At 32.8% G+C, this 27,255-nt stretch overlaps 2 protein-coding genes across 4 annotated transcripts in view; both read left to right on the forward strand.

The window, feature by feature from the left end:
• Positions 1-604: 604 nt before the first annotated feature.
• LOC132725173 (uncharacterized) lies at positions 605-4,122 on the forward strand. Of its 2 annotated transcripts, none has more exons than XM_060710259.1 (3): positions 605-743; positions 3,019-3,211; positions 3,643-4,122. In XM_060710259.1, the coding sequence occupies exons 1-3, from the start codon at positions 687-689 to the stop codon at positions 3,978-3,980; spliced, it is 588 nt and encodes a 195-aa protein (XP_060566242.1). In that variant the 5' UTR covers positions 605-686; the 3' UTR covers positions 3,981-4,122. The 2 variants fall into 2 exon arrangements, with proteins under 2 accessions (XP_060566242.1, XP_060566243.1); XM_060710260.1 differs by lacking the exon at positions 605-743 and adding an exon at positions 2,307-2,649.
• Positions 4,123-9,533: 5,411 nt separating this feature from the next.
• LOC132725174 (ufm1-specific protease 2-like) overlaps positions 9,534-27,255 on the forward strand; it is a 33,503-nt gene continuing 15,781 nt past the window's right edge. The window contains exons 1-6 of one of the 2 annotated variants that reach the window (XM_060710261.1): positions 9,534-9,656; positions 16,776-16,893; positions 17,042-17,115; positions 19,854-20,043; positions 22,557-22,768; positions 24,540-24,636. In XM_060710261.1, coding sequence (XP_060566244.1) covers positions 9,612-9,656; positions 16,776-16,893; positions 17,042-17,115; positions 19,854-20,043; positions 22,557-22,768; positions 24,540-24,636 — 736 coding nt within the window. In that variant the 5' untranslated portion in view covers positions 9,534-9,611. The remainder of the gene's footprint in view (positions 9,657-16,775; positions 16,894-17,041; positions 17,116-19,853; positions 20,044-22,556; positions 22,769-24,539; positions 24,637-27,255) is intronic. The other variant, XM_060710262.1, reaches the window with a different exon arrangement.

Raw genomic sequence — 27,255 nt, forward strand, 5'->3', positions numbered from 1 at the left:
AAATCAAACAAATTACAAAAGAACCCCCACCCAAGGGACAACCAAAAAAAAAAAGAATTTTTAAAAAACCCTTAATTTTAAAGGGGAAAAATTTTTTAGAATATTTAAAGGGGTTTTCGTTTGAAAAATTTATTGAAAAAAGCGGATTTAAAGTCAAAAAGGGAAAGTAAAAACAGAATTAAAAAATAAAAAGTCGAAGTAAAAAGAACAAGTTTTTTGGGGAGGTTTTTGCTTCCATAGGCCCGGCTTTCCCTAGATAAATAAAGATTTTTGATACATTTTATTTGAATGCCCCGTCAATATTTTTTTCTGTGAGTAGGCCCGACACTTTCACAACATTTGGAATGGTTTAATAATATCAATGTAATTTAAAATAAAACAAATATAAATTTTTTTCACGCAAAAATCGTTTTTTTATGATATTGGGAAGCTTTTTTGCGAAATAAAAAATCTCTTTGTTATATTATCCGAAAATAAATTCTACAGGACTTTTGTCCTAGTTTATATTACATCTAAATCAAATACTATAGCTAGGGATTATTCATTAATACTAACTTAATCCCTGACTCCTTTTTATATCATATAATCCCATAAACAATATATTAAATCATTTTCATAATTACAAGGCATAAGTGTGTATATAAATATCAATATGAACATGTAACGTATAAAAAACATACCACACGATGGATTCTTTAACGCTGGGGAAACTTGAACGGGAGTATACGTTATCCCAAATTAATGTAGGTATAATTTTCATAAAAAAATGATCGAAATTTTTATAATTTAGCATTTAAAATAAAATTAATAAAGTAATAAAAAATGTTAATTCTTTTAAAAATTAACATTGCCATGTTTAAAAAGATTTGGTCTTGTCAATTTGAACTAAAATAACATCATAATATTGTAAAAAAAAACTAATTTTTTAAAATCAACATTATCTTTTTTATATAAAATTTATTTTATTATATTGCATAAAATTTACATTATGATATTTTAAAAAATGATATTATCATCTGTTTCATATTGTATAAAAATGACATCATCGTTAATTTAGACAAAATGGCCGAAACATTATTCACCAACAAGTAAACTATGAAAAATGCTTCACTACTGATGAAACTTGGCACAAATGTTGACTGGACCATAGCCTCTGTAACAGCATGCTTAATCTTACATTTCATGTTACCATGACAACATGGGGCAACTCAAAATTGCCAAAGAATCACTATTTTGCATTGTTTTTTTCCCATCAAAACTGTTTTCAAACTGCTGCAACTTCTCAATGGAATGAGATAGAGAAATGGGCTTTTCAGCGTTGGTCACATGTTACATTACGATCGAACGAACGATCAAACCCCGAAACAGAAAGGGGCACACCCCCTTCATCCCATTGATGTACCTTTTTGATAGTGGGCGGCGATGAAAAAGTGATTTCTTTTTCATCAACATTTCTCAAACGAAAAACAGTGTTTGGGACCTAAATAGGGCATTATTTTCACTGTTTGAGGCCTCAAAAGTGGGTGGGGCGAAAAGCCGTCTCAACACGTCTATAAGAGGTAAAGGGTTAAAAAAGGGGTAGCGTTTTCTTATAAACTTTGAATACTTTATATATATGCCTTTATTTATGCATGCCTGGAATATTGCAGGCAATTACTTGAAAGTTTCAATAAAATTTTAGGGATTTTACACACAAAAAAAGAAAAAAAGGAGTTTTAGGCATTTTATAAAATGACCAACCACTTCAGTCATTTTACAAAATGCATAAAGTTTCAAGGATTTTACACAATGCCTGCTTTTAGAATGTAACATAAAAAAACAAACATTTGTTTGTTTGTTTAGTTTAAGTATTTTTATTGACAGGTATAAAGATAAAAAATAAACAGGAGTATATATATATATATATATATATATATATATATATATATATATATATATATATATATATATATATATATATATATATATATATATCAAGCCAACACATGTTATGTCAACATAATGTACTATTTTCATGTTTTATAATGGTTATAAATCATGTTTAAAGAGCTTAACTTCAATGATCTGGCATACGCGACCAGTTTTGAATGTTAAAACAAAACTTGAAAAAATCGACCAGCTTTACTTAAATGATATATATTTTATGGAAAAATAAAGAAAACTGAAACTAATGACTGTTATTAAAGTTACACATCTTATCATTTAGTATCTATGACTTATAAAACAACAAACCTTTCTGTACATATCCCTTTCTATCTATCATTTATATCATACATGTATATTGCACTATTTTATGCGGACATTAAACGAAGAAACGTACGTAATTCGAAACCAAAGTTAAACAATGGATTTTAACTTGGTATTGTTCTATGTGTATATCTCTATTTATTGACAATAGGTACTACTTGAAGACAGATATGAGACAATCAGTTGTTTAATTTTGAAGTTACTGATATGATGTCAAAACAACGTCAGTTATAATCACTTAAGGGTGTTTTGTCTAACAGCCTATACCTTAAGTAACAATGTTTCACGAGTTTTTTCTTAAAACTAATACTGACTTTTAAAAAGATTATTCAGTTTAATATTAAAAAAATGGATTTAAAGAATGCGGAGTTAACTCTGTCGAATTATACATTTTTATATCAGGTAAATATAACGTATTCATTCTTGGAGAAAATAAAGACATCTTGTCTTATCTTTTAAATATATATGCTTGTCTTGTGTTATGGGTTTCTACTGTTTTATTTTGTTTTTGTCCATTTTAAATTTAAGAAAGTACCAAACCAACAATATGGACGAATATGTAGGCTGACACTTTCACTCTTGCTTGCATTCAGTCTCCAACATTTTATTTTGCAATACAACGTTTAAAAGTGAAAAAATCCCTTTTAAACGGTTCGTTCGCGGTGTGTTTTTATTAACCATTTCTCTAAATCGATTTCTCATTAGTTGTTATTAACGTATTCTCCCTGGGTGTAGCACTATAATATATACTCAATATACGTTTATTTCCAGTGGAATCGTGGTCTGACTGACCTTGACCTAAAGAGAAAGAAAGCGGACAAACGTGAGAGGGACCGGATGCAGATAAGAATAATAGACAAGATAAGCAACCCTACACTCGGATTTGAAGTAGAAAATTTCAAACTGTTTGGAGATCTGAAGAAAACAACAACACAAATTCATAACACAATACCGTCGCAAGATAGTAAGCCATTCTTAGTAAACATTATTTTAAAATGTAACCTCTTATAAGTCAGACATTTTGCGTAAAATGATCGAGATAAGCAATTGAATTTGCAGCACATGTTCCATTGCAAAAGTATGATTAGTAACAGCGCATAATGTCGCTAAATATGCATGCTTTGAGTGATTGATGTCCAAATATATGAAGGTTTATAGTCGGAAAATTTACAAATGTTGAGTTTTAGCCAGCGAATACTTGTGCTATAAGATATAAGATAGAACTGTTATAATACAAATGATACATACATGTATATACATGTACGATCGTATCAATAAAACAATATATTACAAAATAAATATGTAGTTTAATAAGTGTCCAAAAACTTCTTTGGTATTATGATAAACAAAAATATTCTATAGAAAAATAGTAATAAACATCTTTCCTTTTTCAAGCTGTTTCTGCCGAAAAAGAATGCATTCACTTTGAAGATCAAAGACGTCGCCAGCCTCACATTGCTAAATACAATCATTTCTACGGATGTATTCAACATGAAGCTACTAAACCGAGAACTCCTCGGACTGCGTCATCATTTGCTATATCAGGAATTGACGAAGATCGGACAAGTTCACGTATTCATATGAGATCTCGAAATCATTCACGTGCTTCGTTGTTTTCTCGAAATGAACAGAATAATGTACTGTTTTCAAATATTGAACCAGACCGTAGATCCAAAATGTCCTCACGGGGTAATAAACTCGACTTTTTAGAATCACGGACTCCAGTGCCTTAAAATTACCATGACAACAGTAGTGGTCTATTAATATATTGTATATTCAATTTTTATTCTTTATGTATATTTCGAGGAAGTGTGTGTGAAAATATTACAATGTTTTATTATTGAAGAGGTTTCCAATAAATTGTGCAGAATATCAGCTTATTTATTTGATAGAGAAGACCACTCAAATTACATCTATACTTGATTGGATAGGCTACTTCTCATACATATGTTATAGCCAAAACATGCATTAAACTTTAAAAGCATGTAATTAAATAAATTATGGAAAAAAAGAATTGGATAAAGAACAAAGAGAAACAAAAATTTAATAAAGCTTTTAATACAATAAAAATCAAAATAGGTCAAAGTAATTGAAAGGGGCTTAATGTGTCGTTTAATTGTGCTTGAATGATTTATATAACTCGTAACGTAACATTGTTATATTGTAACTGAATATGTCACCTCCCGTCGACAAAAAGAACTAACTAACTGAATAATTATATGTAACCTTCCGACGAAGGTACTATTACAGTTACATTACCAATTCGAGGAAAACTATACTGATTCAAATGAAAATGAAAAACGAAACGCGATATATGTGATATATTGTGATACATATAAATAAACTAAAATACAATGTATATGCAAAATACCCCCATCCCCATCTCCCTCTCTCATGAAAAGAAAAACAACAAAATAACAAGAGGTTCACTAGATCATTAAGCTGAGAATTGTTGGGCAATGCCACAATTTCTACGATGCAATAGTAGATCGCTGGGTTATTTTCAATGTCACCTAGGGTGAGGCTTACAAATGGCAATCGGCACACCTCAGCTTGTATCCGGTGTTTGACGGACAGGGCCAAGAAGATGCGAGGATTTTTTTACCGGAGGAAGCATTGTACTGTCGATATTTGAGACCGGTGCGTAAACAATGCCGGAGGAGGTCGCAATGTTTCGACAATCTCAAAGGGGATTGACGTTTTAGTAGTTTTCCTTAGTGGATCTTGACCTAATTACTATGAAGCTGTATTTCGACAATACTTTAAATAGAGTGCTTTTTCAATTAAATAGATGCAACTGTATAATTATCTAATACAGCTTTTTTAAAGAAATAAAATTCTTTTTCTTGATACATGTATCTCTTCATACATAACCTAAATATTACTTTAATTGAAAACCGATAAAATAAAATGTTGCCAACGTAAATTATTTTGATTTTAATCACAACACTGATCGTCTTATGTCCGAGTGCATCTTTCATAAAACTGCCATTATTACAGCGTTACCCTGGTGTTGGTGAGCATGCAATGGTGATTGTGCTCTGCTTTGTACGTTGTTTGTTTCACCGCAAGCTGTGTTTACTATACATGAAATCTAACTAAAGTTCAGATCTTGTTATATTATTTCATACACCCCAAACAGTAGGAGCTGGTTTTTATCAGATTGCCATATATTTCTTGTCCCAGGTTTATCCTGTAGTAAATTCATCACATCTAAAGCAACATTCTAACAACACTGCATAAAGGAATTTGATAGCAGTGACTTAAAACAACAAGTACTATCCAAGTAATGTTAGCACAAACAATTTTTCATAAGACTTATATTTGGACTTTTTCTGCAGCTTTTATATATGTTATCACTATACAATAATCCAGATAACAACTTGGTGTATTCTAGTGCATTTATAGCACTTCCTGAAACCTTCCAACCAAAGATGAAGTCCCGCAAAGATTCACACACAAAAAAACAACCTTTAAAGTACTTAGAAATGAGACTTCATGTATACATTTACAAATGAGAAACCAGGTTTTCAACAAAATCCACTGCAAGCGGGGCCACATTCTCAGGTTTTCCTATTACCAATATACTGTATTAGGTTAATGTGGGGAAAAGTCAAGGTCATATTGAAATTTCCCAATGGTCCATGAATGAACCAAACACGAAATTTCAAAATGATGCATGCCCTATTCCACAAACTGTGCTGTAAGAATATGTAATTATTATAAAAGTCACAGAGAAAATGATTATGTAATGGTATGTATACAAAGTTTGAAAAGATGATATCATTCCTAACTCTAGTTATCAACCGGAAACCATTTTTAGTAGCCTTGACTCTACTGGGCCAAAAAGCAATTCCAAGCAAGGTCTCCGCATAAACTTGCTATATACGAGGGATGATCCAGAAATAACCCGGACTTTGTTTATAATTCTGAAAAAAAAATGATGTTTATTTTATAAAAGTTATTAAAGTTTGATGTTTCATACATTTACAAGAAAGTTTTATTGATTTAAAAGCACCCGGTACCGTCTCAGACCGCCTTTAATAACCCTGGAAATGCCACAGCGGTGCAACTCTAACAACGCGACGTCCTTTGAAGTTTTATAAATGCACCATTTTGAAGGCCCTGATACAAAAATGGATCATGTCAAAAATGGAGCTTGGTGTAACACCCGAGATACGCCATAACAAAATTTAACGTCATTTCAATTTAGGATACTTGTGTAATCATGATTATACGGTTTGTAGTTGCAACGTTCTTTTATTCGAATCGTCGTCATGAAGGCGTCCGGAAAACGGCGCTTTCATAAACATCTGTCAACAGTTTGGATAGTCTCTTTAAGAAACATCTAAAGTGACAAAGAAACCCGGCACAAATATTGTGTTAGTGAAACAAGAGTCTTCGAGGATATAGACGCTTTTTCAGAAAGTTGCACTAATCTTAAAGATATAACATACACACTATTGGTTGGATAGAAGAATGAGTCTCCGTGACAGTCGTTGTGACGCTTGAAAAAAGACAAATGTGCTGTCATGTTCAGTCTTGCAGAAATTTTAATGCATTTTTGTTTAAAAATTCGAATTAATGAATTGCATTTATCTAAGATGTATTTTAAGTATTTATTCTATTTATCTTATTCTTACAATGATTAAAATTTAGTACATCCAAGCCGATGGATTCATTTGCTTTAGAATCTAGGAATAATTAGATACGGCAGATACTTTTATAGCTCTACGAAAACTATAACGTATTATTTATATTTATTTTCGTACATTTTATCTTTTTTTACATCTAATTTTATCATGCACCTTTTTTATTCCATAAAATGATATATAGAAATGAAATTAATAAGATTTTATGCCTGTAAGATGCGTACGACCCCCCCCCCCATCAATTCAAACAATGGTTAATAGCCATGTTTGCGCTGTTAGCACACGTTGAGCGACATAGTGTTTAATTGTTATTTATACTTTTAATACATATAATTGAATTTAATGGTTAATTACGACTATTCTGGATTATCCTTCGTACAAAGTTTGATAACAATAACACATTCCTAACTTTAGTTATCAACCAGAAACCATTTTTCTATTTTTATAGTAACAGCCGGAGACATTAACTCAATGGGACCAAAAGCAATCCAAAGCCACGCATAAACTAGCTTGTTTGACTAACAATGATTCAAATTTAAGTTTGATTATAATAGTTCGTTTCTAACTCTAATTATTGACCGGAACCATTTAAATATTTTAAGTTACAGTGACCTTGATCCTGGATGTGGGTGTGTTGGTGTGGGGAGCAGTTCCAATTAATATATATATACAAATTTTTATTATAATATCTCATTACTAACTCTAGTTATCAACCCCCTGAAACTATTTTTCTATTTTTAGTAACAGCGACCTTGACCTTCACTCTAAGGGGAGCAAAAACCAATCCAAATCTTCTCACAATCTTGCTATATACCAAGTTTGATTGTAATATCTCATTCCTATAACTCTGATTTTTGAACTGAAACCGTTTTTCTATTTTAACAGTAGTTACCAAGTTGGATTACAATATATTCAGCCTAACTCTAGTTATAGTTCGAAAATCATTTTTCTATTTTAAGTAACAGTGACCTTGACCCTCCCCCCCCCCCCCCACACACGCGCACGCACTCACACACACAGATTCCCAATCGAGGTACATTGCATCCACATAGCCTAAAGTTCGGTTTACAATACCTAACTCTATTTATCGAACGGAAACCATTTTTTCTATTTTTAGAAAAATTGACCTTGACTTTGACCCCATGGCTTAATTGGTATATATACAAAGTTTGATTACATCGAGACCATTTTTTTAATTTTAGTAACAGTGACCTTAACCACAGGGCCCAAACAAGGTCTTCAAATAAGCTTGCTATAGACGATAAAATAATAAAAATAATATACATTACTGTACCTTATCGTCAATCTAGTGATCGACCAGAAACCATTGATCTCGCCCGCCAGGCTTCGACATTAGCGGTGGTCCGTTGGTCCGAGACCAAGGACCACCTAATTTTACAAGCCACTGGTCCGTCAGACCACTTCGTGGATGGTGTAAGGCTCATTTGGGAGAATGTCAATTTGGTAAAAAATATGTTATGTACTTGGTGTTTACAATCATTTGTCCGATGTACATGTATGTGGTTTGTTAATCTTATTATAGAAGTTCTTAAGTCTTCAAAAACTTTCATTTCAACTTGCTAAAATTGTGTTTATGCAAGTAAGAAGAGTAAAGAATTTGTTTTATTAATGAAGGTAAACAAATTCATTTTAAAATGATGCTAGTACTTTTCTTCAATTATGATATTGTACGGGATATGGATAAACTAATTTCAGATACTTATAATTGTATGTCAGCAATGTATCTAGTAATTAACTCTTGGCTACTTATCTTTATTTTAACAATAAGAGATTCATTTCATCCACAGTTAAAATTGCTTTGAAAGGTTAAAAATACTTCATGTAAAAAAAAATCAACAAACAAGTAACAGGGAGGTTAAATTCTGTGAAACTATGTATAGTTATACCACGGATTTACATTACATAAATCCGTGGTTATACATAATTAATGTTGGTATTATTTGTTATCCTTTAGATATTTCCTTGTAAATAATTTGGTAATTTGATAGTTTATCAAAAATGTTAATCAATAAAAGATAATTATTATGATTATAAAGTGTACCACGTATCAGCAATGAATATTTAAATAACAGTAAGAAAATAAGGCAGACACAAATGATTTCACTATTTGCGGGAGGTCATTTTACATAAATATGTTATGTATTTTTAAATGAGGTAAAAACACAAATAACTTTACAATATAATACCTACTGACTTGCTCTCCTTAATTTCTGATCAGATAAACATTCAACTATGTTATATTTATTTAGAATACACATGTATATCTAAAATGTTTGTTTTCTTTAGTTGTTAATAATATATCTCTGTCACCAATTTTAAGCATATTTTATCTAAATCTGCAGGTTCTTTTTTTTAAAAATCAAAAACAATAAAATAATAATAATTGACCACCTGACTTCCAGAAAGACCACCCAAATTTCAAATCTATTGGTCCGGCTTAATTACCACCTGCTAAACAAGTTGGTGTCGAGGCATTCCCGCCATTCGAAATTCTAATAGGCAGGATTTTCAAAATTATATAGATCTACTTAAACTATAAACTAAAATTATATACTTTATATACTTAAAATGTAAAATTCTCAATTTGGATGACTTGAAATAATTAAAAATACTACCGGGTTGAGAGACCACCTTACCGGATTTTAGCCAAATTCCGGTGACCGAACAACGGAGATATTCGTATGAAGTAAAATGGCTACCGTCGTCGTCGCCGACAGTTTGGCAGATTTATTACGTGTACGAATTATTTGCTTGATATTTACCGTTTTCTTATAATGGAAAACACGCATTGTTGTTAATTCTTATATTTTAAATAACAACATAACAATAAAACTTTCTTCAAAAGACTGAATATGCTTTGAGCTATTGTTGCTAAATTCGGAAGTGCAATATTTCGGATACTAATAATTTTGCAGGATGTCATTAGGAATTTAAAAGTAGTAGTCTAGGTCTCTCAAACTTAAAAAGTAACAGTTCCATGAAACTTATGTTGTTTCTAATTCTAAGAACCTAAATGTAACACTACAGTCAACAGAATCAAGAAATACTAGGAGTTAGTTTGTAACAAGGGTAGTCAGATTATTTATAGAAGTGGCTAGCCATACGGGCCCGTACAGTTAGCCAAAAGGACTAGCCATACATGAGTAGCATATGTCTACCATATATGCACTGTTCTGGCTAGCCTAATGGCATTTTTTCAATAATAAATAAATGCAATGATGAAGTCAGTAATTTGCATGTCATACGACATTTTCACTAAGAATGAAAATTATTTTTTTCTAAATAATTTCTGATTATTTATATGTTATGCAGCATGCCCATTCACACAATACAGTGCGTAATTCACCCACAAAATTCTATATGCACACATACAAATTGTAAGCAGGGGGTACATGCACGCAAAGTAAAATCGTCAGAATGAATGTTTGGGATAACCTAATATGCATAAAAAAATTATCAATTAAATGTTGTTGCCATCTACCAATTCTGTTTAATCTGTTTAATCATATTTTATTGCTATATACATGTATATACAATACAGATACAAATTTCACATGTATTCTAAACAGCAAAAGCAAACGGGTTGGGCCAAAGTGCTTTCAACAGCGGTTGGTCCTCCCGGGTAGATAATGAAACCAATTGTTTGGAACAGTCTTAAACTGGTCTCAATTGCATGTCTGCTTTCAAAAAGTCATCTCAGTCTGATTTGTAAATATTTTAACCACGTCTTGACGTCACATGTACTGTCTTAAGACAAATGTTTTGGATATTTACAACTGCCAAAAAGTTCACAAATGATCAAAAGAAAGTTAGTCACTTGATCTTTTGAACAACTAACTTCAATTGTGAACTTTACAAATGTCATATGAAATAAAAATATAAACAATGACCTTTTGAAGTAAATGTACATAATTTAGGAAATACAAAATTTTGGTTATTGGTAATAACTGCATGGACTTAACAAACGATCAGTGATTGTAATGGCTGTTTCATTGCTACCTTAAATGATAAGAGTTTGTGTCTGTGTTAGTGGGTAGTAATACTAAGTGAAACAACTGTTCATTAATATCATGTTGACTCAAATGTTCTATCAAACAAAAACATGTTTAAACTTCTGTGTACCCCCAGATTTTGATATGTACCCCCCCCCAATTTTCAATGACAGGGGGTTCATGTGCCCCTACATTTGAAATTGAGTGGGCATACTGGTTATGTACTTATATACATTTATGAATGTGCATACATGTACATTAATTGACTTCAAACATCACCATTTAGAGCTTTTTTATGCCCCTAGGCATACAGTAATTGAACTGCCTATTCATCCTTACTTGGTAAACTAAAACCAGCAAGATGGATTTCATTTATCTAAAGTTTTACATGTTTATGTACTTTTCAGCACTTTTAACTGGTTATGTCAAACCTGGGGTAATCATTTATCATAATCATTGATTTTTAATTGATTACATGATTACACTGTAATCATCATGTAATTAATTACCTTGCTCAGTCAAAATTGATTATTTTAATTGTAATTAATCAATTAGAGCTTAAATTCAGTCAGTAATTATGATTTGGTTTGATTCCTTTCAAATTTAACAGGAAACTATATTAATTGGGTTTTATTCAAAGGATGCCTTTATTATATGCCGAAAGAATTTTGGGCATATTATGTTATACTCCCTGGCGTCAATCTGTCTGTCCATCCGTCCGTCTGTCCATCCGTTAGCAATTTGGTTTCCGGAGCATAACTTAAGTTACATTTGGCCCACAATATTCAAACTTCATAAGATGATTGTCCATATTGGGTAGAAGACCCCTAATGCTTTTGGGGTCACAAGATCAAAGGTCAAGGTCACTATTACCTTAAAACTGAAAACAGTTTCCGAGGCATAACTTAAGTTCCATTTGGCCCACAGTGTTCAAACTTCATAGGATGAATGTCCATATTGGGTAGAACACCCCAACTGATTTTGGGGTCACAAGTTCAAAGGTCAAGGTCATTATTACTTAAAAACTGAAAACAGTTTCCGGAGCATAACTTAAGTTCCATTAGGCCCACAGTATTCAAGCATCATAGGATGATTGTCCATATTGGGTAGAAGATTCCTATTGATTTTGGGTCACAAGGTCAAAGATCAAGGTCGCTATTACCTATAAACTGAAAACAGTTTCCAGAACATAACTTAAGTTCCATTTGGCCCATAGTGTTCAAACTTCATAGGATGATTGTCCATATTAAGTAGAAGACCCTTATTGATTTTGGGGTCACAAGGTCAAAGCTCAAGGTCACTATTACTTAAAACAGTTTCCAGAGCATAACTTAAGGTCAAATTGGCCCACAATATTCAAACTCCATTGGATGATTGTCCATATTGGGTAGAAGACCCCTATTGATTTTGAGGTCACAAGGTCAAAGGTGAAGGTCACTATCACTTTAAAACTGAAAACAGTATCCAGAACATAATTTAAGTTCCATTTGGCCCACAGTGTTCAAACTTCATAGGATGATTGTCCATATTGGGTAGAATACCCCTATTGATTTTGGGGTCACAAGGTCAAAGTTCAAGGTCGCTATCACCTCAAAACTGAAAACAGTTTTCAGAGCATAACTTAAGTTCCATTTGGCCCACAATATTCAAACTTCATAGGAGGATTGCTATTTAAAGGAGGTAATACTTTATTTAATTCCCATGTCTTACAAATGCTTCATCCTTACTAAAAAAAAAAACACAACACTTTCGAGCATATAATGCTCCGCCTAGCTGTGCTCTTGTTATTACTATTATTATTATCACTATTGTTTAACATGATGCAGTATAATTTTAGTTTTAAAGTTATACTGTAAAAGTCCTCAGTTAAGACTTACATACTTTATGACCATTTTGAGTCATTTTGTATGAACAAATACAGTATGAAATACACTATAAAAGTATGCTATGATATTTAATCATCTGATGAGAGGAAAACATATTTCTAAAGAAATTTAACATTATGCTCTCATTAGTTTGATTTCAATATCAATTATTATATGTCAATATATTACTTACATAAATCAAATAAAAATTTAATTCTTTACAAAATAAATGTACTGAAAGCAACATTTAAAATTTGTCATGCTAAAGAGCAATCAAGCAGATCATAACAACAAATTAAGATGTAGATAGGTGTTGACTTTAATATCAGTGGTCTCAATAGTTGGCTCAAATTAAGAAAAAAACAGAAATTTGGACTGAATCTGGTGGTCTTGAAAGTGGTCTTAATTCTTGATCAAGTAACCACTGACATAAAGAACATTTTTTAAAAATGGTCTTAAAAGCGGGGTGTTCTTAATTCTGGGGTAATCTTAAGTAGGGATTATACTGTACATTGAATGTAATCAATTATCAATCAATTACTCTCTTAAAGTAATTGTAATTTAATTGATTACAGAGGCAAGCCTGAGTGATCAAACTTAATCAATTACAATAAAATCTGAAAGTAATTATGCCCCCCTTCGAAGAAGAGGGGGTATATTATTTTGCTAATGTCTGTCTGTCCATCGGTAGACCACATGGTATCGGCTGATTATCTTGAAAACTATTTATCACAATGTCTTCATATTTCACATAGTAATTGGCCATAACTAGTACTATTGATTTTGAGAACACTAGGTCAAAGGTCAAGGTCACAGGGGCCTTAAATGTCAAAATGGTTTCCGCTAATTATCTTGAAAAGCATTCATCACAAGGTCTTCATATTTCACACAGTGATTGGTCATAACTAGTAGATGACCCTATTGATTTTGGGGTCACTAGGTCAAAGGTCAAGGTCACAGGGGCCTTAAATGTCATAATGGTTTCTGCTGGTTTCTGCTGATTATCTTGAAAAGTAATCATCACAAAGTGGTCCTATTTCACACAGTGATTGTTCACAACTAGTAGATGACCCCTATTGATTTTGGGGTCACTAGGTCAAAGGTCAAGGTCACAGGGGCCTTAAATGTCAAAATAATTTCTGATTATCTTCAAAAGTATTCATCGCAAAGTTGTCCTATTTCACATGGTGATCCCTAGGTCTGAATGGTTTCCGCTGATTATCTTGAAAAGTATTCATCTTAAAGTCTACATATTTCACATATTGATTGGTCATAGATAGTAGATGACCCCTATTAATTTTGGGGTCACTAGCAGGGCTCCAGATAATTTTTTAGGGCAATGAGTATTTACTCATTGATTTTTTTGTGAATGAGTAAAACTTGAAATCTGAAATTTGACAGGAGTATTTTTACTCCTTAAAATGTATGTAAAAGAGTAAAAGATTTATTATGCTTCCATGTTTATTGTATTATTATACGTGTAATACAAGATATGTCAAAGTCATTTCTTTTGCTTTTTGGACTCTCTTGGTTTATAATCTTGCATTTCCAAACGGCATACGTTTTATCTGAACCTGAGGCATGTTTCTGTTGCTCATACGTGGCAGCGCTAATTATTTCATTAATTATAACCGTCACAATTACTTTTGGGTCGATTTTTTTTCGGCTGAAAATACGAGTCAATCGTTTTAACTTTAGACAGCGACATTGTACCGGTTAATTCCACCACCTTACTATACATACGCTAACAACCGATGATAGTCGGAACTACAGGAAGTTACCGTTAGACGTTGCAAAGCAATCTCCTACGCAGTGATCTCCCCTTATCAGTACAGAGATCTCTGCCATCACAAACATTGAAATATCAATATTTGGATATTTATATTTTTTATCTTTTTAATTTATTTTTTATTATTTTGTATACTTTTGATAATTTTTTGATAAAATATAACAGAAGTAGGTACAAAAAGTAAAAAAATAAATCAGAAAGAGAAAAATGACGTTAGATTTTCTATGTAACGGTCGATATTTACATTTGAATTTCGACGTTACGTCATGTGACTTTCATCATCATGTGACGTCTGTGACGGCAGTGATTACAATTCTGCCAAGGGAGGTAATCACTGTGAGGAGTTTGGTTGCAAAGCATTCATACGAAGTTAATTCCACCACCATACTATGCATACGATAACAACCAATGATGTTCGGAAATACAGGAAGTTACCGGTAGACGCTTGCAAAGCGTTCAGGCGAAATTGAAAATAAAATAATCACCGAGTTTACTTTCGGTTACGTTTACGCGAAAGAAATGTTGCTCAATGCGTAACCTGAATTTTGTGTGCGTTTTCATACGCTTAAATTTTGTTTTGAATGCGTAAACGGGTTATTTCCATGCGTAATTTACGCGTATACGCATCTTATCTGGAGCCCTGCACTAGGTTAAAGGTCAATATCACAGGGTTTTGAATGGTTATATGATTTCTGCTTATTATCTTGGTTACTATTATCACAAAGTCTTCATATTTCACATATTGATTGGTCATAACTAGTAGATGACCCATATTTATTTTGGGGTCACCAGGTCAAATGTCAAGGTCACAGGATCTTCGAATGGTAGTATGATTTCAGCTGATTATCTTGTAAGATAATTATCACAAAGCTTTCATATTTCATAGTGATCGGCCATAACCAACAGATTATTGGTATTGCTTTTAGGGTCACTAGATCAAAGGTCAAGGTTGCAGGGGCCTTAAATGTCAGAATGGTTACCGCTGATTATCTTGAAAATTATTTATCACAAAGTATTCATATTTCACATACTGATTGATCGTAACTAGTTAGTGACCCCTATTGATTTTTCGGTCATTAGGTCAAAGGTCAAGGTCACAGGGTTCTTGAATGTTAGTATGGTTTCCGCTCATTATCTTGAAAGCTATTTATCAAAATGTCTTCATATTTCTTATATTGATTGGTCATAACTATTAGATGACCCCTATTTATTTTGGGTCACTAGTTCAAAGGTCTAAGTCACAGTGGCCTTAAATGTCTCATTATCTTTAAAACTATTTATCACACAAAGTCTTCATTATTTTTCTTTTTTCTATAATTGAACACTTCCATGTACCCATTTATGGCAAGTATCTCTAACAAAATTACCAATAATGTGAGTCAAGGGCTAGAAAGGGGGATATGTGTCGTTTGACTTTTCTTGTTGTAATTAAATTGATTACTGATCAATGTAATCATCCCTAGGTCTATTAGTACTAATGGCTTCTAATTTCCACACTCACTTATCAGTACAAAGTATCTATTTGGAAGGAACATACCTTGGATTGTCCAGTGTCGGGGAGTCACAAGGTCAAGCTCCCCTGTGCCAACAATAGATATTTTTACACATTCTCATACATCCTTTATTATTTGTTATTAATGTCTCATATTTGGAAGGAACATACATTGTACCTCTGGCAGTCCTTAAAGTTTGAAGTTTGGGTAAAATTGGTTTGAGGTCAAGGTCTTGCATTTATATATATTTAATAAATTATTATTGGAAAGTTGAATATTTTTCAACTTCATCAAATAGCATGTCAGCTTACATGTTTCATAATAAAGGTCATGACTCTGTCAAGTTATATAACTGTGTTTACATTTTTTGGGGAATTTATCTGTCTATAACTGAGTGAATTTGGAAAATTTGAAATTTACAAGAATCTGGGCAGAGGGCATTTGTGCTTACCAAACACGTATTTGTTTTCTTATGCAGCATAGAACATTAAAGGGCTGGCTCTGTCTTGAAAGTTATTTACATTCATGCAGTTTTTCCATGAAATTAACATCAAGATTTTTCATCCCGTTTTGCAAAAACAAGGTCCCTTCTCTACAAGGTCCCTTCTCTTACCTGCAAATAAAAGCCCTGCCATTAATACTATCATGTCTGTGTTTTAATTCATAACTTTATTTTTTATACAGAAATTTAAACTGACTGTGTTTGTTTATTCCAGATTGGAGATGAGAAACTTAAACTGTTACTAGGATATGAAAGCGAATCAGGTTTTACTTTGCTAGCATGTGCTTCGTTGACAACACCAACTGATACATTAAAACATCTATTACCAGGAGGTAAATGAGAAAGATTAATAATAATTAGAGATAATTCAAACAATAATAAGTTTGTCCAACAAAGTTGACTTGAGTTGAATGAGATTTTTGTAAATTGTATGTGTTTTATTGAAAAGACTGTATGATTTAAGTGTTATTTTTCTTTCAGGTATAGCAATAGTTGGTATTGCAATTCCTGAATCTGAAAAGCCTGCTAATTATGCAAAAATTAAGCAATGTTTAGTAAGTGAGGTCTTTTTTATAATAACTTTTTATGAAATAAATTATGTTATGAAATAAAGCTTTCAGCACAAAAACTTTGATAAATCTTCTTTAATTTAACACAGTTTTGGTATGCAAGCATAAAATATATAAAAACAATTTAGGCATTGTTATTACCCCACCACAAAATGTGGTGGGGGGGCTATAATGGATTCGCTTTGTCACGTCGGTCAGTCTGTCCGTCCGTCTCCATTATCGTGTCCGCTCAATAAATCCTATACCAATTGAAGGATTTTCTTCAAACTTGGCTCAAATGTTCACAACAAGGGGATGTGCAGAACCCATGTTGCCTATCTGTCAGCTCAAGGTCAAGGTCACAATTGAAGTTCAAATATCAAACAATCAAATATTAGACAGTATGTCGTGTCCGCTCTGTAAGTCCTACACTAATTGAAAGATTTTCTTCAATCTTGGCTCAAATGTTCACCTCAACAAGGTAATGTGCAGAACCCATGTTACCCTTTTGCCGGCTTAAGGTCAAGGTCACACGACTTAGAAAATATTCTTATATTTTAACATGTACTTGAATATTTCTGAAACTAGCACAGGTATTTGCTTGAAACTTAGAAGATATATGAGGTGTCACAGGTAAGATATGCAGGTCAAATTTCATAACTTTGTATTGCATTTTGACAAAGTTATGCCCCTTTTTAAGTCTTTAAATTTACATACAATCAATACTAGACAATATGGCGTGTCCGCTCTATAAATTCTATACTAATAGAATGATTTTCTTTAAACTTGACTCAAATTTTCACCCCAACTGGGCAATGTGCAGAACCCATCTTAACCTTGTGCCAGCTTAAGGTCAAGGCCACACTTAAAGGTCAAAAATTGACTTAGAAAATGTTCTGAAATTTTAACATGTACTTGAATATTTCTAAAACTAGAACAGATAATCATTTGAAACTTCAAATATATACGAAGTGTTGCAAGTAAGATATGCAGGTCAAGTTTTATAACTAAAAAAAGGTGTGGGGGGGATAACTTTGTAATGTATTTTGACAAAGTTAAGTCCATTTTTAGCTCGACTATTCGATAAGAATAAGTAGAGCTATTGCAGTCACCCGAGCGTCGGCGTCGGCGTAACCACTTATGTTAAAGTTTTTGTAATAGTTCAAATATTTTCAAAGTCCATTGACATATGGCTTTGAAACTTTGCACACTTGTTCACCATCATGACCCCAACCTGTAGACAGGAGGAGGTAACTCTATCAAGCATTTTGACAGAATTATGCCCCTTTTTCGACTTAGAATTTATGTTAAAGTTTTTGTAATAGTTCAAATATTTTCAAAGTCCATTGACATATGGCTTTGAAACTTTGCACACTTGTTCACCATCATGACCCCAACCTGTAGACAGGAGGAGGTAACTCTATCAAGCATTTTGACAGAATTATGCCCCTTTTTCGACTTAGAATTTACGTTAAAGTTTTTGTAATAGTTCAAATATTTTTCAAAGTCCATTGACATATGGCTTTGAAACTTTGCACACTTGTTCACCATCATGACCCCAACCTGTTGACAGGAGGAGGTAACTCTATCAAGCATTTTAACAGAATTATGCAGGTCAAGGTCACATTGACCTGTAGGTAAAAATGGTTTCCGATCAATAACTAAAGAATGTTTAGGCCTAGGAACTTCAAATTTGGTATGATGATTGTTCATGACCAGCAGATATCCCTAATGTTTTTGGGGTCAAGGGGTCAAAAGTCAAGGTCACATTGACCTTGGAGGTAAAAACAGTTTCCGATCAATAATTAAAGAACGCTTAGGCCTAGGAACTTTAAACTTGGTATGATGATTGTTCATGACCAGCAGATGACCCTTAATGATTTTGGTTTTAAGGGGTCAAAGGTCAAGATCACATTTACCTTGTAGGTAAAAATGGTTTCCGATCAATAACTAAAGAACGCTTAGGCCTAGGAACTTCAAACCTGGTTTGATGATTGTTCATGACCAGCAGATGACCCCTAATGATTTTTGGGTCAAGGGGTCAAAGGTCAAGGTCACATTGATCTTGTAGGTAAAACCGGTTTCCGATCAATGACTGAAGAACGCTTAGGCCTTGGAACTTCAAACTTGGTTGATGATTGTTCATGACCAGCAGATGACCCTTAATGATTTTGGATTCAAGGGGTCAAAGGTCAGGGTCACATTTACCTTGTAGGTAAAACCTGTTTCCGATTAATAACTAAAGAGCGCTTAGGCCTAGGAACTTCAAGCTTGGTATGATGATTGTTCATGACCAGCAGATGATAGTAGACAAAGAAAGATTTAGGCATTTGACATTAGACAAAGAAAGATTTTGGCATTTGATATTAGGCAAAGAAGGATTTAGGCATTTGATACTAGACAAAGAAAGATTTAGGCATTTGATATTAGACAAAGAGAGATATAGGCATTTGATATTAGGCAAAGAAAGATTTAGGCATTTGATATTAGACAAAGAAAGATTTAGGCATTTGTTACTAGACAAAGAAAGATTTAAAAGATTTCCTAAAAGAAAGATTTAGGCATTTGATATTAGACATTAGGTTTGTAGCATTGTGATGTGGACCTCTGTCAAGTTTAGTTTATGCAAATGCAGATTAATTTTTTTTTAAACCTTTCTGTCAGAAAATAAATGTTTATTATTTAGATATTTGTTGTGTTAAACAACCCTCTTACATGTAAATATATTTTTCGTTCTTTTTCAGTCTAATGATTCAAAGCAGAAAGTTTTCCTTTACATTAGTAAAGGATTAATAGAGTCAGCTGAGTTAGTAACAGAAGATAATACAAAGACTACTGCAGAGTTCAATATTACGCATGTTGATTTGTTATCAAGATTTGTGATTGGCCGTTGTAAATGTGATGTACCAATATCATTTACCATAGAAAAGAAAGGTAGCAGTATGTTTCAAAATATACTAATAGATAGTTACTTCTTACAAATATTATCAACTTCTTTAAGACTGGATTTATTATACACATTGGATTGTGTTTAATTGTAAGATCATGAGAGGTACAGAAACTTACATGCCAATCTGAATTTCAAGTGTGAAAGGGGCCTTGTTAAAACAAAGTAGATGCATGTAAACGGTTGCTGGTTTGATTCTGAACACCAAGTTCAAGGTGGTACTTAGAAGTAAAAATATTATATTGTAGGGGCATCTGTGTAGCATGGACACGTTTCTAGTTTAGACTTATGTTTTGTTGCTTAAAGCTACAAGCCTCCAGATTTTCATGAAGTTTAATGAGTAAAAATGTCATCTGAGGTCTTCCTCCACCAGTAAAGCTGGAACGTCGTGATATGGTCTATACTGTGTCGATGTGATGTAAAACCAAAACAAAAACAAACAGTGTCATCTAGTGTATAAATCAATGATTGACTCTTTGCTTAGCCTAGACTATTACCGTTTACCTGATAGTGAAGGTTTTTTGTTACATTTAGTATTTATTAATTATATTATAATGAGATTGTTCAAGTGACTTTTATATAGAAAATGAATTGAATGTTTAATTTTTGCCATCATAGGCTACTGGTATATTTCTAGTAGTTACTTTTCTCATAAGACCCAATAAAACATAGAGGATATTTGTTTGCTTTGCATGTAAGATCAAAATATATTGCACTGAGTGAACACCAGATGTAATATTTACACAAGTGACGTAGCAATGAGTGAAAATATAATAGCTGGTGTTCACAGTTAGATATATTTCAATCTTGCATGCAAAACAAACAAATTTTCTATTTATTTCATGCGTTTTAGTGATTTTAAGCCATTTTTACTTGTTTTGCCGCATGACATCATGTGTTCTTCTTTATAATGTCATTACATCATGATATCATCGTTCCAATAATGAAATTAAGTTCTGTTAATTTCTCGAATTTTGCTGCATTTTTAACACAATGTATGCAGTTATCTACTTGTTTCTCCAAAATATATAGTCTGGTTACAGTGAATATTATCAAATATAATTTCACTGTGAAAATTATCAAATATAATTTCATTTACTACTGCAAAGCATGTAATAAAACTGGATAGTAAGAGGTATCATTTTTAGCTCGACTTTTCTATGAAAAGGGGAGCTATCCTACTCGCCCCGGCGTCGGCGTCGGCGTTGGCGTCGGCGTTGGCGTCACACCTTGGTTAAGTTTTTCGTACCACCCCACTTTATTTCAGAAGTATTACAAGTATGGCTTTGAAACTTACCATACTTGTTCACCATCATAACCTCCATCTACAGACAAGAGTACATAACTCTGTCAAGGTTTTTGACAGAATTATGGCCCTTTTTTGACTTAGAAAGTGTATTGAGCTTGGTTAAGTTTTTTGTACCACCTCACTTTATTTCAAAATCATTGGAGGTATTGCTTTGAAACTGACCATACTTGTTTACCATCACAACCTTCATCAACAGACAAGAGGACATAACTCTGTCAAGGTTTTTGACAGAATTATGCCCCTTTTTGACTTAGAAAATACATTGAATATGGGTAAAATCCACTTATTGCCTTAACCCTTTGAGATATTGCTTTGAAACTTTTAATGCTATTTCACATCATTACCCCCATCTGTACGCAAGAGAAGGTAACTCTGTCAAGGATTTGTTTTAAAAATTAAGGCCTTTTATCGACTTAGAATCTTGGTTAAGTTTTTAGTACCAGTCCACTTTTTGACTGAACTGTTTGAGATATTAATTTGAAAGTTGGAATACTTGTTTACAATCATGATTCCCAAACATGTCCAGGAGAAGGTAATTCTGTCAAAGATTTTATTTGAATTATGGCCCTTAACTGTCAATGTTTTGTATTATAGGCAAGCACTAAAAAACTTAAAAAATCTAAAAAAATTCATTCCTATCCACTTGTTTACTTTACCATAAATTATGTCATATAAACATTGCTATAAGGGTATCACACAATTCAGTAAAATAATTCTTCACTAAATATCTTAATGCTCATGGCCATTGTTCACTTTAAAAATACAGAGATTCTTGTATTGCCTTTTACTGCAAAAACTTTTTTTATTGGCAAGCAATAAAAAAGTCGAGCGCGCTGTCTTACGGACAGCTCTTGTTTATCAAACCATTACCAAGCTTCATGCTGTTATAGATATTTTAAATGTTTTTATAAGCTAACAGGTATGTATGCTTTGGCTTGTTTTAATGTTATTTTGCCATATGTTGCCAATATTCTGCCATATGTGGGCAATTCTTTAGGGATATTCATTTTACATAATTTTCATTTATCTAATTAAACAGTTTGAAGAATTTGTATAAGGTTATACCCTGGGCATAGTTACTAAAAGGCAGTTTTATAAGCAGTAAGCTAGTTTCTTCAATCTAGATTTATGATAAACAATATATATGGAACATTTGTTTTAATTAATGTTATTATTTTCTTTATTGATTAGATACATGGAAAAATGGTGTAACATCAGAGATAGATAGAGTTGTTGATAGTATCATGTCAGATTGTACAGTATATCATCTCCAGTCATCACAAGCACTGATTAACCTGTCTAATTGTCAACAATTACCAGATAATGCTACATATACACATCTGGCTGGTCTAATTGAAGATGAGGATCAACAAAGAGTTACAAGAAGTAAGAGTAAGCACAAGGTATGATAATACAGTAAACTAGATTGGTAAAATTTACATACTGAATAAACTTATTAATTAACAATGTACTTAATATATTACAGAAATTTTTTGGACAAGTACACAGGTTGACAACTCATATTGGGCTTGCATGGAAGCCAACCAAATATAGTTTTACTAGCTGCTTACCTAAGATATATTCTTGTATCATACTGTCTACATACTAGTATTTTGATGGCTTCATACTTGACACCAACAGTTTTAGAACAAGACTTCAAAAAGAATAAACTCATAAATGACTTTGAAGGTTAAATTTTTGAAAATTGCTAGAATTTTGCTTTAAAGCAGCATGCCTCCAGATTAATTTTAATTTTCATGAATTTTTTTTTTAATGCTTTAAAAGACATCAATACATAAATGTGTCAAATGAACAAAGAAAGTAATTACATGTCGTTAACAGCACTTACAAATCTAAGAAAATTATCAAAAATAGGTCATAATATGCAGAAAAAGTGACGCAGTAGAAATAAAGTGATAAATACTGCAAAATTAGTCATTAATTGCATTGAACATGTAACTTGTTTCTTGAATTGTTAATACCGTTTATCCCTGCATGATCGTAAAAGGTGACTAAATGGGTTTGAATAACTGGAGTCTATGCATCTCTTAGGTCCAACAGGTGAGGTGATTTTGACCCCTGGTGTTTTAAATTTGTAACAACTGAGGTTAGCCAAAATCATCTTTCCTGTTTCAGCACCATATGACCTAAATTGTGTTGGTGCACTGTAAAAGCAATGAAGCAAACAAACATTACAAACAAATTGGTAAAGGGGAGCGGTGGCCTAGTGGTTAAGGTGTCTGCCTCTCAACCCAGAGATCGAGGGTTCGAGCCCCACTCGGGTCATGACCATGTTTCTTCATATGACACCAGTACTGGTTGGTTCCAGGAAGCGGACTCAAAAGTGATTAATATAAGTTGCAAGAACTTGTGTGTGGGTACATGGGTCATTTTTGGCAGGGTTGCACAGGTGCAAACCGGGGTTATATGATGAATGTCTGGCAGCAGGCGGGGAAAAATTTTCATAACATTTTTCTCAGTAACTACTTATCACAGTCTCTTGATATTTGGTATACAGCATTAACACGTGGTCCTATAATGGAGATTCAATTTCAAGTTTGTCACTCATCCACTTCATGTTAACTAACTTAGTTAAATTTTCGACATTGGTGGAAATGTTAGGAAATTTTTGTAACATTTTTCTCAGCAACTATTTTTCACAGTCTCTTGATATTTGGTATGCAGCATAAACACATGGTCCCATAACAAGGGATTCAATTTCAGGTCTGTCACTTATGTTAACCCTGTTAACTTTTCAACATTAATGGTCAATGGAAGGAAATTTTCATAACATTTTTCTTAGCAACTACTTATCCCTGCCTCTTAATATTTGGTATACCTCTTGTTTTAATATTGATTGCATGGAATACTATAAGTTTGTTTTTACATAAATGATAAGGTTGTTTGGTATAGAAAAAGTTAAATATAAGTACTTAATAGTAATAGATGTTAAATTATCATGCATTTTCAATCAGCTCCCATGACTTACCACTGTGGTAAAAACATGTTCAAAACAGATACAAAGTTTGTTTTGACTCAAATATAACTCAAACCCATGCTTTGTTAGTTAAGATGTAACACTTTAGTATTAAGACCACTGCTTTCTCCAAAACATTTGCAAATCTTGTGAGTTGCTTCACCAGTTTAAACTATTTTCATTTTATGTGTTTTAAGCAGGAGATATTGATGTTTGACATGTACACAAATCTGAACAGTGCAGGTTACACTGATACAATACCAACATGTTCTCCAGTGATAAACTATAATACAGGTTAGTCACACTTCCTACTATGTAAGTATGTTTGAATTTGTTTTGAAAAAGGGCCATTTTTTTAGAATTATGAAATTCGATATCAGGAGGAATATCATTCCACACTTGAACTGCCTAACAGTTAAATGTGCTTTTGGAAAATTAAGATCTAACATAGTGTTGCACTGTATCATTGTGTTGTGAAGACCATAGGACTTAAGTTGTTCTGATGATAGATCATTTAGCATCTTGTATACAAAAATATGAGATTAGTTTCTTTGAGTTCTGAATAAAATCCATTTCATTCTCTAAATAGTGGAAAGGATGAACGGTCATACTTTTTACACAGTTTCATTCTTGCAGCATGTTTTTGTGTATTATATATTTATCTTGCCTATATATTTTGGGCTGCTATAACACAAAAGTACACATCCAAAATCAAGTATGAGTTGAATATGTGCATTAAAATACAGTTTTCAGGTAATTGATTGAATAAAAAACATACAAAACATGTCTCTTACAGTTTGAATAGATGTAATTTTTTTTTGTCAAGCATAAGAAGTTTAAAAGTGACTTGTTGGCCAAACTTACTTGTGAGATGAATTAAAATTCATTTAAGTTGGAAATTTGTGATTAATCAAAATTACATCTTACTTGTACAGTGGAGCCTTGCTAATCCGAACCCTTCTAATCCGGAATCCTTTCTTATCCGAACGAAGTGTCTGGTCGATTATTTCAATTTTTGTTCTTATTTTGCTCTAAAATTTACCTCTCGGATCCGAACAGATTTTGCCAAATGTCACAACTTCATTCAAAATAACAAATAATCGCTCATCTTGAAGGTGTAAATATACACCAAACTGATAAGTGTTATTTCGCTTGATTAATGGGTGAAATGTATGATCTGTGAAGGTGTGGAAATTACACTTAGCTTGCCTTCATATCTTCTATAATTGCTTTATTGATTGTTTTTCGTCACCTTCAATAAATATTTTGATAAAATGCAATAGAAATATATTTCAATCCTTTGTAATGGATTCAATGATACGTGAATTAGTAATGAAAATTAATGGAAACTGTCAGTGAATTCGGATAGTGGCTGAAACGGATATGAGTAAACAACAATTGACGAATGCTGGTACGAATATTAAATCATGTCTCGGCATCCTGTTTAACATCGTAGGTTAACTTACCCTTGAGGACATAATATGTTTGCTTATTTATTTATTTTTATTTCTTTATTTTTGTATTCACATGTATTAAATGAACGATAAGAGACTGCAAAAATAAAATATCTAAATTGCAATTTCAAATGCATTCCCGTTTTCTTTCCTTAAACTATTTTGCAAATAACATGAAAAAACATGTTAAAAAACCTCTAATTCGGAAACCTTTCTAATCCGGAAACCTTTCTAATCCAAACTTTTCTTCAGGTCGGGACAAGTTCGGATTAGACAGGTTCCACTGTACTAAATTAAGGAATCTAATTACAAGCTGTCATGAAATAATAAGCTCATAATTGATTGATAAAGCTTGTAAAAGAGATGATTGTCGGGTAAAAATATTATAGTAGTTATATTATATTGTTTGATGTGAACTGAAATTGTTTCTCAATATCGTATTCTGTTGTCTTGTCTTACAAGTATAGAGAGAAGTAATGCATTATTGTAGTACTGGAAATATGTGTTTACCACAGTCACTCAACTTTCATGTGGTCACAATGATTGTACGAAAGCTTGTCTCCAACCTTTAGGAATAAGAGGAATTATTGTATCTAGAACATTTCTAGGCCTGTTACTATTACATGAACACTATTATACTATTATTAGCTCACCTGAGCTTGCTCAGGGTGAGCTTTTAGGATCCTTGAATGTCCGTCGTCCGTCCACACTTGTTCTTTAACACTCTAGCGGTCACATTTTTATGCCCTCACAAAGTGGGAGCATATAGTGTTGCACTTGTCCGTCCGTACGTACGATTGTCCGTACATCCCGAAATCTTGTGAACGCAACTCATCTTAAACCGGATGGCAGATTTTGCTTTAACTTCCAGGGATGAACAACCTTAATGTGCAGATTGTAGCAAAGGAAGGAATTTTTGCTGCGACTAAATTTAACAGAATTGTGGCCCTTTGTTGATTTTTAGTTTTCAACTTGTGGCACATGTAGTCCAAAAAATATTTGACCTAGAGTCATAAGATTGACAGAACAGTTGTGTGTGGGGGCATCCGTGTCCTATGGACACATTTCTAGTTGCCTCAATCATCATCAAACTTTGTCAGGATGCTAATCTAGTTGATAGCTCGGATGAGTTCGAACATGGGTCATCTCGGATGAAAAACTAGGTCACAGGAGCTAAAAATAGAAAAACCTTGTTAACACTCTAGCGGTCACATTTTTGCCTCAATCATCATCAAACTTGGTCAGGATGCTTATCTAGTTGATAGCTCAGATGAGTTCGAACATAAGCTGAGGCTGATTTGGGAGCTATTTCCCTTCTTGTTATTCTTAAAGAAACAACTATCCCTCACAACTTATTTTTTGAATTACATTATATAGATCTACTTGGAATTGCAAGTTAGATATGGATATTGTGATTGTCTTAAATTTAGATGAAGATTATTTGTGTAGGGCCTTGTGA

The sequence above is a fragment of the Ruditapes philippinarum genome, unplaced genomic scaffold (genome assembly GCF_026571515.1).
Source record: "Ruditapes philippinarum isolate M1 unplaced genomic scaffold, ASM2657151v2 ctg1425_1_1_1_1, whole genome shotgun sequence".
NCBI classification, from domain to species: Eukaryota; Metazoa; Mollusca; class Bivalvia; order Venerida; family Veneridae; genus Ruditapes; species Ruditapes philippinarum.

Bases quoted from the DNA above. Each gene is read 5' to 3' on its own strand.
- LOC132725173 (XM_060710259.1), top strand. From the start codon at position 687: ATGGATTCTTTAACGCTGGGGAAACTTGAACGGGAGTATACGTTATCC. The intron at 744-3,018 runs GTAGGTATAATT...GTTTATTTCCAG, and splicing joins ATACGTTATCCCAAATTAAT to TGGAATCGTGGTCTGACTGA. The intron at 3,212-3,642 runs GTAAGCCATTCT...TCCTTTTTCAAG, and splicing joins CACAATACCGTCGCAAGATA to CTGTTTCTGCCGAAAAAGAA.